Source organism: Schistocerca piceifrons, chromosome 7 (assembly GCF_021461385.2).
Source record: "Schistocerca piceifrons isolate TAMUIC-IGC-003096 chromosome 7, iqSchPice1.1, whole genome shotgun sequence".
Taxonomy (NCBI): domain Eukaryota; kingdom Metazoa; phylum Arthropoda; class Insecta; order Orthoptera; family Acrididae; genus Schistocerca; species Schistocerca piceifrons.
The window spans coordinates 447,904,656-447,921,767 of NC_060144.1; the positions used below are offsets into that span (position 1 = coordinate 447,904,656).

The window sequence follows — 17,112 nt, forward strand, 5'->3', positions numbered from 1 at the left end:
CTGGACAGTGGTGAAAATGTCCGTAACAAGAAAACGTGGTGCGGAATCCATAAAACCTCGACTACGGAGCGATGAAAGAATGTCCAATGAACGAAAGTCATTTGGCCGGATGAGTCTTCTTTCGCACTGTTTTCCAATTCTGGCCGAGTTTACGTCCCATGAGTAAAATATGACCGGCGTTCGGTGGTGATTTGGGTAATCATATCGTCGTATTTCCTGGGCCCGTTGGTTAGTCTGCAAAGCCGCATAACCCCCAAGGATTATGTGGCCATTGTAGCTGATCAGCCCCATCCTATAATACAAGGTTTGCTCCCCCCCCCCCCCCCCCCCCGCCCCCAACTGTGAAACTGTGTTCGGAGACGACGAAGCTCCCGCTGACATAGCTCGAATCATCCAGAACCGATTTTTTTTTTTTTTTTTGTGCACGATAGTGAATGGTCGCATCTTACCAGGCCACAATAGTCACCATATTCATTATTTCTGAGCCTCTGTGGTCTACTTTTCCATCATCGTTACTTCAACTCGCTACTATTCTGCAGGAAGAATGGCATAAGATTCCCTTGGAAACCATACAGGACCTTTATTTACACATTTTGAGGCATCTCGAAGCTGTTTTCAATGCCAACGGGTTTCCTGCACCATATGAGGCATGGAAATGTGCTGTGTTTTTGGTGTTAATACATTTTTGCCCAACCTCTGTACCTTGGTTAAAAATTTAACTGTTTTTTTTATTCGTAAGTCTGTAGCATAACTAGAGATGGATGTGTATCTCGTTCGGGAGTCTCGAGGGGGGGAAAAAAACAGAATTCTCGACTATGTGAGTTGCTCGGGTATGTAAAGTAACCTAACCTAACGTACCTTTGTATAAGAACTGCTTCCTAGAAGTGATTGGTCATCAAAATAAGCCACTGACATCTGTAAATTCTTTGAGACTATATTGTTACTACATACGCCCAATAGCAGCATCTGCGTTTCCTGTTCATATGCCAGATCATCTGCCGTCAGTTAATTGTTGGTCGTTAACGGTTAGTAAAACAAGCTTTACAGTTGTTCAGGCAGACCTTGATAAGATTTCGATGTGAAGCATAAAACGCAGAAACGTAGTATTGTATGACCACAATATCAGTTTGTTGTAATTGAAATTAATCAACTCATACAAGTACATGGCTGCCACAACTGATGTAGATACTAAATAGAAAGACGATAGAGGATCAGTTGTAAATAACACAGAAGGCTGATTCCAGTCTATTGGCTTGATACAGGAAAAATGGAGATAGTCTGCTACTGACATGCTTACGAAACAGGCTGTAAAATATTGGTCACATTAGGGGGGCACAAACCAAAGTGGACTAACAGGGGAGATTGAATGTATACGACGAAGGACAGAACGAATTGCTACATCACTGACACACGGCAGAGCAACATCAAAAATGCTGAAACACCTTAACTGAAAGACGCATGAGCCTTGAAGACTGACGTCAATTATCCAGAGAAAGTTTCCACAACCATATTTAAGTGGGAAATCTAGGAAAATATTACAGCCCTCCGTACATCGCTTCCTTAGTGATCGTGAAGATAATATGAGACAGATTACAACGAGCACAGCGGCAATTAGGCAGTCACTGCTCCCTCGCTCCATTCAAAAATGGAGCGGGAAGAAACCCTAATATACGATGCAGTGGTAAGTACGTTCTGCCATTCACTTCACAGTGGTTTGCAGAGTATGTCCGCAGTACTAGCGCAGACCAGTCATCATTCAAACAAAGGCGTTTTTCGTTGCTGCGGAATCTTCTCGCGAAATTTCAGTCACAAACTTTCTCCTCCGAATGCGAAAATATTTTATTGACGCCGATCTACATAGGGAGAAACGTTCATCGTAATAAAACAAGGGGAATTAGAGCTCGTTCGGAAAAATATAGGTGTTCATTTTTTCCACGCGCTGGTCGAGATTGGAATAATAGAAAATTATCGTGAAGGTGGTTCTATGAACCCTCTCCCGGGCACTTGTGTGTGATTTGCGAAGGATCCATGTTGATCTGCATGTAGAGGTCGCTCCATCAGCCACCGCGGCGAGTATCAGCTTAGACTGCGCAAACACTAGATGTAGTGCAGATTAAACGTTTCATAATAGGATATAACCGCATATGCTTCATTAAAACGGTAATCCCTTCGTGTTGAGTACTATGTGGCACTTCGGGAACTGGAGTGGTGGAATAAATACGACGGTAATTTCAAAAAGTCTGAATAACGTAAAATTATGGTTCGATTCATCTTTTTTCACAAAGTGGCTTTACAGGTTTCCACGTTACCTCTAGTCTTCTCAACAACAGCGACTCAGTCCCTTTGTAAGTACTGTATTCCCGTTAGAGTACCATGTTTGTTGATCTGTCTGATTACTCAGATCATAGCGTCAGAAGCTTCATCAATGGTTTGAAAATGTTTTCGTCGGAGTGATTTGTTGAGTTTTGGAAACAAACCGAAGTCTACTAGGCCGATGTCAGGCGCTAGGGTAGATGGGGAAGGATTTCCTATATCCGTAATTCCCCAAACTCTGTGTACAGGTTCGGTAATACATGGTCGTGCATTATCGTGCAGAATGAGCACTCCAGATGAAAAAGTGTAGGACTATCTTTGAAGAATTTTTGGCCGCAAAACATTTCTAGAAAGTCCGCGTAGTGATGTCCCGTGGCGCTCTATTTGTTTCTAACAGTTAATTACTGTCATTTGCCATAATCATCGTTGGCATTTTTTTGGTCGAGGAGAGTCGGGGTGTTTCGACAGGAAGAAATGATATTTCAGTTCTGGCTCAATATCTCGAACCCATGTGGCAAAAATCATTTTAAACGCTGATCTTCCTCTGACTCGTAGCGTTGAAGCCATTGTTGTGCAGTTATCTTGTGGTTTGTATTTTACTCTGTTCTTACATGATGAGGAACCCACTTTGCAGTGACCTTTCTTTTCTGTAGTTTCTCGGTTATGATTCTGTACACCAAAGAGGCAGACATGTTTACTTCACTTGAAATTTCCTTGCCTGAGACCCGCCAGGATAGCCGAGAGCGCTAAAGCGCTGCTTCCTGGACTCGGGTAGGCGCGCCGACCCTCGATCGAATACGCCCGGCGGATTAACGACAAGGGCCGGTGTGCTGGCCAGCCTCGATGTGGTTTTTAGGCGGTTTTCCACATCCCACTAGGTGAATACCAGGCTGGCCTCCATGTCCCGTCTGAGTTACACGACTCGTAGATATTTGAAAATGTTCGCACTATTTCAAGGCTTTCAGTAGACACAGACAGCTGTGGTACACTTATTTAATCCCAGTTGGTATAGTTTGGTGACAGGAAGGGCATTCGGCCATCTTCCGACAGTAACATGGCCATATCTATAGTAACAAGGCCGACCCCGCGTTGAAGTGGGACAAAGGCCCAAAGAAAATGATGATGATGATGAAACTCCTTTGTATGTTTTGTGTAGACTTTCTTGCAAATTATTTTCGACAGCGGAAGCGTAGTCTGCTGCAGTTGCTGACCACCCATCATTGGTTGTCTCCAGTCCTTGTCCAGCCTTTGAAAAAACTGTAACTCCACGGTGACATGTGCTTCAATCCAGATCACTATCCCCACAAACCTCAACTGGAGCATTGTGAATTTCAGTTGATGTGTTTCCCATTAAACTCTCAATTTTAGTGTACGATCAATGGTCACTGCGCGAGCTTTGACTAAGTCATTCTCTCCCTTCATTTCAAATCACAATTTCTCGCTCAAAACACAAATTATCACAACACTGAAAACGCGTGGTGGTTCAAATGGCTCTGAGCACTACGCGACTTAACTTCTGAGGTCATCAGTCGCCTAGAACTTAGAACTAATTAAACCTAACTAACCTAAGGACATCACACACATCCATGCCCAGGGCAGGATTCGAACCTGCGACCGTAGCGGTCGCTCGGCTCCAGACTGTAGCGCCTAGAACCGCACGGCCACTCCGGCCGGCCGCGTGGTGGTAGCTGAAGGTATGGCTGGCAACTGAAGCTGAGTGCACAGTAACCATTCCACTGTTACGAACGCGCTTACGTTCCTTGCAGAAGTTTTCAAGTAGTTCTCGTATTATTCTCCTATGCTCTTACCTTTTATTGCCAAGGATGGTGTGAATGGCTTTCAGAACGGTATCGGTCGTAACATCCTTGAACTGCAGCCGGTATGCCACTCCAGCTTGTACCATTTTAGCTACATTGTGCTGCTGGTCCCCCATGAAAGGAATTCCAATCAAGGGCACTGCGAAGTAGCTTGCTTCATTCATGCTCTGGAGTCCTCCCTGGGTGATGAACAGACGAATGTTAGGATGTGCTGAAAAAGCGAAAAAGGAGGTGATACACACAACTTCTACGAAATTTTGCTGGCAGGACTGGTGAACTGTAGAGAAACTTACCCAACACGTCCTGCTGGGGCAGCCATTTGGCTATCATGACGTTATCCGGCTGCCCAGGAAGGTTGTCCATCTCCCACTTCCACAGAACGCGCTGTGGCAGCTGCGAGAAAGCCGACAGGAAGGCTCGTCTCTTGTCTTCTGGCATCGCACTTGCTCTCACGTTGCTACCGAGACTGAAGTAAATCACTCCGTCTTTTGCACCGTCGAGGAAACTCTGGATATTCTGCAAGACAGGTGGTTGCTGTAAAGTGTCCAACGTGTCATTCAGTTAAGGAATAAATAAACTCGTTGTACTTGCCTATACGCGATACGCGTTCACTATCTGATCAAAAGTATCACACACCATCAGTATGGGGAGCGTCCTCCCTTTGCCTTTATGACAGCTTGAATTCAGCTGCTGAGAGTTGTTCCGGGTTGTATGGCCGTGGTCCATGGAACTCTTCAATCCCTGACGTTTCGTCCAAGGCAACGTCGGACATCTTCGGAGGTGGTCCTGGTTGTGCTGAGTCTTGCCGACTGACGAGTCGGACATCGAAGAGCGGCCTAAATACCGTGGAAAGTGGGCGTGGTCTGGGTTTCCGTGATAGCAGCGATAAACCTTGTCAAAGATAAAAAAATTTAAACTATCGATCATAGCATGTCAAACAGAAAAATGTCTTGCATGTCTTCGTCATGAAACAGACTGACGGCAGCTTGAAACATAAAGTCTTTCGGAAGGTTACACATACCGACAGATGCTTGTATAAGGATTCCAATCATTATCCACGACAGAAAAGAGGTGTAATTAAAAGTCTAGTGGACAGAGCTAAAAGGATTTGTACTCTGGAACACCTGGACGCCGAGCTAAAACATATAAAGCAGGCTTTTGAGAAGAATGGGTATTCTAGTACTCTAATAAGGAAATAAATAGAGTTTTGCGACCGAATAACAGTAGGCCTAAGGACAACGGTTTCTCTACCCTTCATCAAAAAAGTAACGGATCAAATCGGCAAGATTCTAAGGAAACATGACGTTCAATCGATTTTCAGACCAACTAAGAAAATAGGCCAAGGATAAACGTCCCCCTCTGTCTGCAAGTGGTGTATATAAGATTCCGTTTACGTGTGGCAAGGTCTACATTGGAACTACAAAGAGAAGTGTGAATACACGGTTGAAGGAACATAAAAGTCTTTGTCGACTAGAGAAAACAGACAAATTAGCCGTGGCGGAACATGCTCTTCAAGCAGGTGATCACGTAGTGAAATTTTGGGAAACTGAAGTTCTATGTACTATGACCAACTATTATCCACGGCTATATGGAGAAACCATCGGAATATATCAACATGGGGATAATTTTAACAGAAAAGTAGAAGCCATGAAACTCAGTGATATATGGACTGTGGCGCTACAGAATCGATGAGAAGTTTTTATCTTTGATGTACTATGATCGATAGTTAAAAAATTTTATCTTTGACAAGGTTTATCTCTGCTATCGCGTGAAATCCAGACCACGGCCGCTCTCCACAGTATTTAGGCCGCTCTTCGACGTCCGACTCGTCGGTCGGCAAGACTCAGCACAATCAGGAACACCTCCGAAGATGTCCAACGTAGCCTTGGACGAAACGTCAGGGATTGAAGAGTTCCATGGACCACGGCCATACAACCCGGAAGAATTCTCAGCAGCCGAAACATCCGGTCGTGAAAGCCTTCATTGTATGGCTTGAATTCAGCTAGGGACATTTACAGCGAGGTGATTGGAGGTCTGTGGAGGAATGGCAGCCACACCTTCCACAAGAACTGTGATCAGAGAAGGTGGTGTTAGATGCTGTGGGTCTGGAGAAAAACTGCCGTCGTGGCTCATTCCAGAGGTGTTCCATTGGGTTCAGGTTTGGAATCGTGGTAGGCCAGTCCATCTCAGGAATGTCATTGCAAACAAACCACTGCCTCATATTGGTTTATGACAGGATTCAATATCATGCTCATACCAACAATCATCGCTTCCGAACTGTTCCTCTGGTATAAGTAGGACACAATGGTAGTAAATGTGTCCATATCCTTCTGCATTTAGCGTTTTCCTAAGCACAGTAAAGAGACCACACAGTAACCACTAAAAAATCTCCATGCTATTACATGACCTCCTCCGTACTTCACCGTTGGCGCTGCATGTGATGGTAGATAACGTTATCGAGGCATTCGTGAAATCCAAACTCTTCCATCGGGTGACTCATCATTGCACAACACTCGTTTCGTCATAGACTACACCACTTCAGGCGTCGCTTAGCATTGACTACAGACCTGTGTGGCACATGACGAACTATTATGTGAATGCATTCACATAATTTGATTTGCCTGGCTGGGCAATGGATCCATCTTCTTCAGTGCGGATGTACAAATTCGTCCGACCTCCTGTGGGAATCTCAGAGGGCGAACATGGAGGAAATGGACAGGGAATGCGGATAGGGGGCGCTCGATGGGACTGGAAATCTGCCATGAGGCGTGCCGAGATAGTCCGCGCAGTTGCGAGAACGCTGTGTCCCGGATGACGCAGTGGTTACCGCACCTGCCTAGTAAGCAGGAGATCTCGGGTTCGAATCCCGGTCCGGTACACACTTTCGCTCGTCGCAGCTTATTCCGCGTCACGTCCCGATGCAGCTGACAGCAGCGATCCACTCTCTTTACTTTCCTCTCTTCCCCTCTCCACCATCAGTTTACCTGCAACATAACGAACTGTTCGAACTTTCTATTCCATTCTTTTTAACTCCCTAAGCTAGCATTGTTGCTGGCTGGGCTGCTAGTAGCACTTTGGAACTGACGAGTGATTCCTTCCGCTGATTTCATACGACTTTTTACAACCATCCTCCGCAATGTTCGACGGTCTCTTGTCCGTCAGTACACGTGGTCTGTCTGGTCTCGATTTAGCTGTGGTTGTTCCTTCGTGACATCAACAACAGCAGACTAGGGCAGCTTTGAAAGGCTTGAAATGATATTGATGGAACTGTTACTGGGGTAACACCCAATATTTAGTCCACGTTCTAGATCACTTACCTCTCCTGAAAGACCCATTCTGCTCCTAATGCTGCTCTTCTGAGAACACAATACACCGCGCCTCCTTTTATAATGGCGGGTCCGATTCTACTGGCATGCAGTGGTTAATTCCGCATTACACAACGGTGTCCGAATACTTTTTATCCAATAGTGTAGTTCTCCACAGTGTGTTTACTGCTATTCCAGGTAATTTTAACCCGAAATCCAGACTAAGAAAATGATTTTCTCATATTTGCACAACGTGTATTCAGTACTACGCGTCTGCAGTACAGTGACAAACAGCAGAATACTCTTATGTACGGTATACAGGGTGGTCTTGATCGTGACCGGGCCAAATATCTCACGAAATAAGCGTCAAACGAAAAAACTACAAAGAACGAAACTTGTCTAGCTTGAATGGGGAAACCAGGCGCTATGGTTGGCGCGCTAGATGGCGCTGCCGTAGGTCAAACGGATGTCAACAGCGCTTTTTCTTTTTTTAGATAGGAACCCCTATTTTTTATTACATATTCGTGTAGTACGTAAAGAAATACGAATGTTTTAGTTGGACCACTTTTTCCTCTTTGTGATAGATGGCGCTGTAATAGTCACAAACATATGGCTCATAATTTTGAACGAACAGTTGGTAACAGGTAGGTTTTTTAAATTAAAATACAGAACGTAGGTACGTTTGAACATTTTATTTCGGTTGTTCCAATGTGATACATGTACCTTTGTGAACTTATCATTTCTGAGAACGCATGCTCTTACAGCATGATTACCTGTAAATACCACATTAATACAATAAATGCTCAAAATGATGTCCGTCAACCTCAATGCATTTGGCAATACGTGTAACGACATTCCTCTCAACAGCGAGTAGTTCGCCTTCCGTAATGTTCGCACATGCATTGACAATGCGCTGATGCATGTTGTCAGGCGTTGTCGGTGGATCACGATAGCAAATATCCTTCCACTTTCCCCACAGAAAGAAATTCGGGGACGTCAGATGCGGTGAACGTGCGGGCCATGATATGGTGCTTAGACGACCAATCCATCTATCATGAAATATGCTACTCAATACCGCTTCAACCGCACGCGAGGTATGTGTCGGACATCCATTCTGTTTGGAAGTACATCGCCATTCTGTCATGCAGTGAAACATCTTGTAGTAACATCGGTAGAACATTACGTAGGAAATCAGCATACATTGCACCATTTAGATTGCCATCGATAAAATGGGGGCCAATTATCCTTCCACCCATAATGCCGCACCATACATTAACCCGCCAAGGTCGCTGATGTTCCACTTGCCGCAGCCATAGTGGATTTTCCTTTGCCCAATAGTGCATATTATGCCGGTTTACGTTACTGCTGTTGCTGAATCACGCTTCGTCACTAAATAGAACTGTACACGACGACGTTCAAAGTCGTCGTCATGCAATTCCTGGTGCATAGAAATATGGTACGGGTGCAATCGATGTTGTGTAGCATTCTCAACACCGACGTGTTTGAGATTCCCGATTCTCGCGCAATTTGTCTGCTACTGATGTGCGGATTAGCCGCGACAGCAGCTAAAACACCTACTTGGGCATCATCATTTGTTGCAAGTCGTGGTTGACGTTTCACATGTGACTGAACACTTCCAGTTTCCATAAATCACGTAACTATCCGGTGAACGGTTCGGACACTCGGATGATGTCGTCCAGGATACCGAGCAGCATACATGGCACACGTACGTTGGGCATTTTGATCACAATAGCCATACATCAACACGGTATCGACCTTTTCCGCAACTGTTAAACGGTCCATTTTAAAACGGGTAGTGTATCACGAAGCAAATACAGTTGCACTGGCGGAATGTTACATGATACCACGTACTTATACGTTTGTGACTATTACAGCGCCATCTATCACAAGGCGCAAAAACTTGTCCAACTAAAACATTCTTATTTCTTTACGTACTACACGCATATGTAGTAAAAATGGGGGTTCCTATTCAAAAAAACGCAGTTGATATCCGTTTGACCTATGGCAGCGCCATCTAGTGGGCCAACCATAGCGCCACCCGGTTTCCCCCTTCAAGCTAGACGAGTTTCGTTCTTTGTAGTTTTTTCGTTTGAAGCTTATTTCGTAGATATTCGGCCCGGTCACTATCAATGGACCACACTGTATAATAAGGTGTTTAATCCCACAATTTTGGGATTTCCTTTGTTGCTATACCTAAATGGCGGCGACACAATCTATATGACTATTCCGCAATTCACACTGAAGTGCTTGGCAGATGGCACATCGAACCACTTTCGGACTATTTCGCTACCTTTCCAGTCTTGAACAGCACGCGGGAAAAGTGAATACTTAAATCTTTGCGTGCCAGCTTATTCTCTTATTTAATTACAACGATCATTTTTCTACATCTAGGTAGGCCTCAATAAATCATTTTCGCATTCAGAGGAGAAGGTTTTTGATTGAAATTTCGAGGAAGGATCTTGTCGCTACGAAAAACGCCTTTGTTTTAATGATCGCCGCTCCAGCTCGTGTGTCATACGCCTCACGCTCTCTCCCCTGTTTCAAGATAACACAAAACGAGCTGTAGTTCTTTGAACTTTTTCGATGTCCTCCTTCAATCTTCTCTTATAAGCTTCCCACACCACACAGCAATACTCGACAAGAGGACGGACAATCGCAGTGTATGCAGTCTTCTTAGTAGACCTGCTGTGTCTTCTGAAATTCCCTATTGTACACCCCTCAGATTTAGTGGTAAGGTGGTCCAGTGGGTAGCCCGTCGAAAACTGAACACAGATCAAGCGTCAAAACAGGAAGAAGGTGCACTGAACTGTGAGAAAAAGCAAAATAGCAACAGTGGACGGCCCTAGAATAAGAAGTGCAATAAAGAACAGCCTGAAGCAGCAACAGCTTCGTCGGTAAGTGGTCCTGGTGTCGGACTGCCAAACGGCCGAACGGTATTCGAAACTCCCTCCTGCCATTTATTGTTTTCGCAACGTTATGAATCGTCCGTCCGGCCATTGAAATGTTTGTTCTCTTTCCGTAATCTTGGCAGTTGACATACTACAGATTGGTTGTAGAATATGAGTCATGTGGTAAGAATACGTTACCGTCGCAAGTACATGTGATGAATAGTGAGAGCAGGTGAGATACCACATAGATGTCTCACAGAAATGAAAACATCAAATAAACGGGTGTGAACTATGTTACAACAAAGGAATTCAAGACTCAAAACACCCAAAAGGAACGCAACTTCAGAAACGTTAAAAACATGTGTTTTGACAGAGCACAGAGAAATTGCTTGACTGTAACACCATTGTGTTCATTTGTTGCATCTTATGCGACAAACTATTATGTTTTCATCATTTCCTTGGGAGTAATCACATTCACATTCATACGGACACCTATATCAGGCAAGGAGGCATATCTCACTCACTTACCAGCCGTGCGACTTTGGTGCGTCGATAAGAGATTTCTATCAAATAACGCATGTACTGTCACTAATACCGTATGTGACGCACCAGACGTGCTCTCCGGTGGAGGATTCGATTGACTTATCGCCTTGTCATCAATTACACCTAGCTGTTGCAAATGAACGTTAAGCCACGACACAGCCACAAATTTGAAAAAAAGCGAGAAAATATTAATTAATTTTGCACGAGGGATGTTTGCACGGCTCGGTCGCTTGCGGTCCTACACCGTAACAATTTTTTTTTTTTTTGCTCTCATTTTTGTTCGTTATCGTTCGTTCTGTTTGTGCGTGGCGGACGTCACATGGTGCTTGTTCAGGTTCATCGTCGATCCATTAACTCAGTTTTTTTATTACAGGGGGTGGCTAACCCTCTGATCGAAAACGTCGAGCTACGGTGCCGGCTGTCTTGTCCCCTGCTCTATACGAGTATTGCAGCTCTTTTTCTAGGACCGTTCACTGTTTCTATTTTGCATTTTCTCACAGTCCAGTGCACCTTCTCGCTGCTTTCATGCTACATTTGTGTTAAGTTTTTGACGCGCCGTACACTGGACCCTCTTACCGCTAAATGTGAGAGGGAGCGATGGAGAGTTTCCCTTATGAGTGTTACGCACGTTCAAAACAACCAGGTGTTTGACAAGGAACGGCTGTAGCTTCATCCAAACGAGCAACTAGCTCTTGTGGAGTGTGTATCGGTATCTCGTACACCATCTCCCCTAATAAACAGAAATACGTTGCAATGGGCTCCACCCCACTTTGTCATTGACATCAGACAATACTTAGCCAATATTTTCCCCAACTGTTGGACTGGGAGCGGTGGGCCAGTACCGTAACCACCACGTTCTCATGGCTGAAGCTGGAACCATTATTCGTGAAACACCTGGTTGCTTTGAACGTGTTAGACAATCATTAGCGCGCAGATGCTAGTTGTGCATTAATGTAAACGGACGACACTTTCAGGAACATCTCTAGTACAATGTCCATCACGCGGCAGCATGAAGACCGTCTCTGGACATCATAAGTGTCGAAACCTTCATGGACGTGTCACGGTGAACCTGTGATATGTTTTGTCACATGAAAAACTGTGTTTCTTTTTATCTCCTCTAAACACTTCAAAATTCTGTACATGTAGCTTTTTACGCTATACATATATATAATTTTAAGTCTCCAACTTGACATCACTTTCGCTACACATTTTCTTCTGCCTTCTTAGAATCAAATTTGTTCTTAAATTTGTCTGTAGGTCAAATATTTTCAACAATGTCACATTACAGTGCATCAGCATCCATTGTGATATGCCCAAAATCTTAGTGTCACTCGATGTTCTCTGCTGCATCCCGAACGCTTTTGTCATTGCACAGAATATATGTATATGGAGGCGAAGTTGATAAATGGTTGGTGGACCGACTTAAGTTGTAGCTTTTGTCGACTGCAGTACCTGTTTGCACTATAATCCAAATGCTCTCACTTCACAGGTAACGGAACCTAGATACACACTTACAGGGACATAAACAAAAAAAAAATGTCGGTACTAACAATACGTTAGATATTCACTACTTACCATGAAGAAATTTTTATTTATCAGTTTAGCCCATGTCTGTTTGGTAGTATTACCAGAAGAGACTCTCATGTTTCGAAAGTAAAACGAAGGAGCTGTAGTTTACAGAACGGATATGTCTTACAACGCTCCCGACGCAACTTCAGAAAGTACCTAAGGAACATAGTACTTCCTTCCAGTCAGCGACAAAGTATAACAGCCTCGGCCTCATTGGTTAATGCACAGGCAGTTGTTCCTTGCACGGCTAATCCGGGTAACTATCCCCTATGGGGTAAAATGAAGTTTTCTGATGTTTAAAAAGAAGTAACGAAGTAAATTATTTTTAAAAGATCATTACTACCATCACTAATTCATGATACTGATTATATAAGTGAACAATAATCACTTTTCTTTCAAATACAGTAGAGTCTCGATATTACGATTCTTGAAATTACGAGTGTCCGATAAATCCGAGCCTCGTAAAAAAAAAATCAAAATACTTCTATACAGCGTATGGAACCTCGATGCGTTTCCGCCAGCCACTAATGGCACAAGACCAGTTCAACGACACCACACATACGCTTCTCCCGCTTCTTAATTGTTTACATAAGCATACTTTTGTTGAAAATGGTGTTTTAGGTTTATCATTATCGGTAAAATACAGTGTTGTGTTTTGTTTTCTTCGTTGACTGTTTTGCTTGTACACCTAAAAGTGATTACTGCGACAAAGGAAAGCAAATTTGTGCCTCTGTATGTTAAGTTAGAAGCACTGAAACGACTCGATAAAGGAGAAACAATAAATAAAAATTGCTTTCGAATGTAGTGTCGACGAAGTTACTGCTGATGACTGAGCAAGCAGCCGACTTAAAGTGAAACAGTTTTCTTCAAATAAATGCTCTGAATTATCTCTTAACCAAAAAATTACAAAGAAGTCGGAGTTGGTAGAAGAAGAAAAAGAGCTAGTGAGGCGTTCTTCATGTGGTTTACCCTTATGAACATGGCTTTAGAGTTCGAGGTGGTCCCGGTCCCGCTCACCTCGAATCATCGAGACTACTGTGCCAGCATTAACGCTTGACAATGTGGTGGACGTTACAAAAAATGTTCAGATGTGTGTAAGTACTTAAGGAACCAAACTGCAGAGGTCATCGGTCCCTAGGATTACTCACTACTTAAACTAACCTATGCTAAGAACAACATACACGCACCCATGCCCGAGGGAGAACTCGAACCTCCGGCGGGAGGAACCGCGCTTATTATTATTATTATTAGTAGTAGTAGTTGTTGTTGTTGTTGTTGTGGCTGTGATCAGACACAAAGCAATGGCGGCCTGAAGTCTTCTAGTTTGTGCCAGTTCAAAGGTAAGGAGTCTAACAATCGAATGATTTACAAACAGTAGGCGTAAGTACAGTGAACACCTTTCAGCTTGGTTGATCTTAAATGGAGGGGCAGGATGTGGGTGACGCAAATGTTGCTTGGGAGAGAGGTGGTGAAGAGGAAGCATGTTTTGTAACAAGTGTCTGTCCTCAATGTGGGTAGATATCTTTCTTCCCTGAGAAGAAGTTGTAGGTAGCATTATCGATGCACTGAGGACTGCTTCATCGTTCAATAAAAAAAGGTGCCGATTGCACCATTGGCTCATTAGTTCGTGGTTTAATGAAAACCCACAACAACTAAATGTCATTTATCTTCTGTCATTTTAAAAATGAAAGTGTCAAAGAAAATTATTTTTCATTATAAAGTTTAGTTAAGACCTAATTTTAATAATGGTGTGAGAGGGGGTGGGGGTGGGTTGGTGGGGGGTACTGATTAATATCTGATTGCGCTCAGGGGCAATGGTCTCTGAAAAATTGTGAACCACTGTGTTAGAATGACATGGGGGCGAGTTTTGGTATCGAACGGAAACTCGGGAAAGCACTTGACAGTGACTGGGCGGTGGAAGCAGTATTTTCGAATATGGCTCCCGACCTTTACACCTACTGACCTCATCGAACCTGTTTGGGGTCGGTGCTGTGGGAGATAGCTTAACTCGCCCTCCTCCGAAATACGTTATTTCGGCTCAAGTTTGAACGTTTCGGTTTCTGGGACCTCACTTCTTCCGACAGTCAAAAGTTTTAATTCCTGAGAAGGATGGCGAAAGCTTGAGAAATTTATCTCATTCGACGTAGCTTCAAAACCAAGATGTTATTAACTTGTTGCTTCTGTTTCTAGCAGTTTATCGCCGGCAATGTACTCGAACAGTACCTTTTCTTTCCTTCTATTGACGTATAATATGTTATTTTTCTTTACGCCTGGAGTCAACTGACAACCCTGCAACAAATGGCAGTCCTCTGCATGTCTCACTGCACTTCGTTAGATTGTTTTGACGTTTCAGCTGTCCTATATAGAACTTCTACCACAAGCTGAATCCGAGTAACAGCATGTTCCACAAAAGATCAGAATGTCTCGGGAGTCACGTCCAGAATTAGTTGCGCAATGTGTGCCTTCAATTTAGCTACGTTCGTAGTTGGAGCATTGAACACAACTTCTTTAGGATTACACTGTAGATAGAGAACCACTGCTCAAAAGGACATCAAATTTGAACAGCATTTCATTGACGCAGGGCGAAACGTCATGGAACAAAAAAAAATTACGAAATTTTACAAGTAGATGACTTCTACCACGTCAACGTCGTACCACATCAGATGGGAAAAATAGGTTTTTAAGTGTCTGAGGCCAAAAACAACACAAAAAGCAAGATGTGACATCCGTTTTTAATTGTCCTGAGGCCAAAAACTCAGCAAAAAGTAAAATGACATGGGTTTCTAATTGTCGTGAGACTGGTGCAAGACATGTTCAATATGCTGACCACCGATTTCTACCATAAGCTGAAACCGAGAAACAGCATATTCCACAAAAGATCAGAATGTCTCAGGGGTCACGTCCAGAATACGTTGCGCAATGCGTGCCTTCTATTCGGCTATGTTCGTAATTGGAGCATCGAAGACATCCCTCAGATGACCCCACAGCCAGAAGTCACACGGCTTAACATCAGGTGATCTGGATGGCCAGACTATAGGAAAACGACGACTGATAATTCCAACGTTCCCAAAATGCCTCCGCAGCAGCCACTTCACTAGCTGTACAAAATGCGGAGGAGCGCCTCCTTGCATAAAAATTATCCTACCCACGCATTCTCACTGTTGAAGTGCTGGAATGACGTTGGTGCACAAAAGACTCTCATAGCATTTACCAGTGAAGTACAGGTAACAGGACCTGCAGGACTCATCTCCTCGAAAAAATACGGTCCTACGATAAACAGGCCATCAATCCGCCCCACACAGTCATCTTTGCAGAACAAAGTGGTACCGGTTAATGTGCGTGAGGATTTTTCATCACGCATCAGAAACATACCCGACAGAGGAACGTTATTAACGAGGAAACGGAAATTGGTACTCCTGCCACTGTGGTCCGAGATCCCTGTGTTAGTTCGCTTCAAACCGCAAGGGAATCTGACATGAGCCAGAGTAGTGTTGGTCGTATTCCTCAACGAACTCACCCTACACGTCGTACATTTAAATATGTGTATTATAAATTGAGAACAACTGGATCTTTCACGCATCAGAAACATTCCCGGCAGAGGAAAGTTATTAACGAGGACACGGAAATTGGTACTCTTGCCACTGTGGTTCGAGATCCTTGTGTTAGTTCACGTCAAATTGCAAGGGAATCTGACATGAGCCAGAGTAGTGTTGTGCGTCGCCATAAATATCATCCTTACCATGTCAGTCTCTACCAACAACAATTAACTGGCACGGATTGTATGTGTCGCATTGAATTCTGCCGACGGGCTCAACTTCAGATTCAGAGGGATGACACATTTATTAATCTGATTTTACTTACTGGCGAAGCTACATTCAAGAGCCATGGCAATATTAATTTGCATAACATGCATTATTGGGCAACTTAAAATCCATGTTGGCTGCGGCAAGTTGCACACCAGAAACCGTGGTCGGTGAATGTATGGTGTGGGATTCTGGAGGACAGAATTGCAGGCCCCTATTTCATCGAAGGAAATCTGAATGGTAGGAATTAAACCACATTCATGTAAGAGACATTAGGTCTGTTATTGGAAGAAATACCTTTAGGAACAAGGAACAGAATGTGGTATCAACACGATGGGTGTCCGGCACATTTTTTGCTCACGGCTAGAAATGTGCTGCAGAGGCAATTCCCAAATCGTTGGATTGGACGCGGAGGAGATGTGTCGCGACCGGCTCGTGCACCAGACCTAACGCCTCTGGATTTTTTCTTGTGGGGATTGGTCAAAGACATTGTTTATAAAGACGTTCCCACTACACCTGAAGATATGCGAGAGAATTGTCAGAGCATGTGGTACGATTAGTGCCGATTTGATAAGGAATACCACTCAATCCATGACAAGAATATTACAGTACTAATTCATACCAATGGTCATCACTTCTTACACCTTCTGTAAATGGACGTCCATGCCACCTTTGTGACCTTCGTTGACGTTCAAAGGCATTACTGTTAGACATTACTGGATTCGTCTCGATAGCCGTTATCAGAAAATAAGTACCAAACTATAGCCACCCATTTAAAAGAAACTAAGTTGACCATCATATCCCTGAAGCGACCCCACCTAGAGACAAAAAACCAACGTCATATTATGGTCAC

The 17,112-nt window shown here is 43.8% G+C and overlaps 1 protein-coding gene across 1 annotated transcript in view; it reads right to left on the reverse strand.

Annotated features, from left to right (window-relative positions):
- The window catches only part of LOC124709003 (UDP-glycosyltransferase UGT5-like), a 115,925-nt gene that overhangs the window by 12,027 nt on the left and 86,786 nt on the right, over positions 1-17,112 (reverse strand). Inside the window, exons 6-7 of the mRNA XM_047240636.1 lie at positions 4,424-4,637; positions 4,122-4,341 (exon numbers count right to left, since the gene is read on the reverse strand). Coding sequence (XP_047096592.1) covers positions 4,122-4,341; positions 4,424-4,637 — 434 coding nt within the window. The remainder of the gene's footprint in view (positions 1-4,121; positions 4,342-4,423; positions 4,638-17,112) is intronic.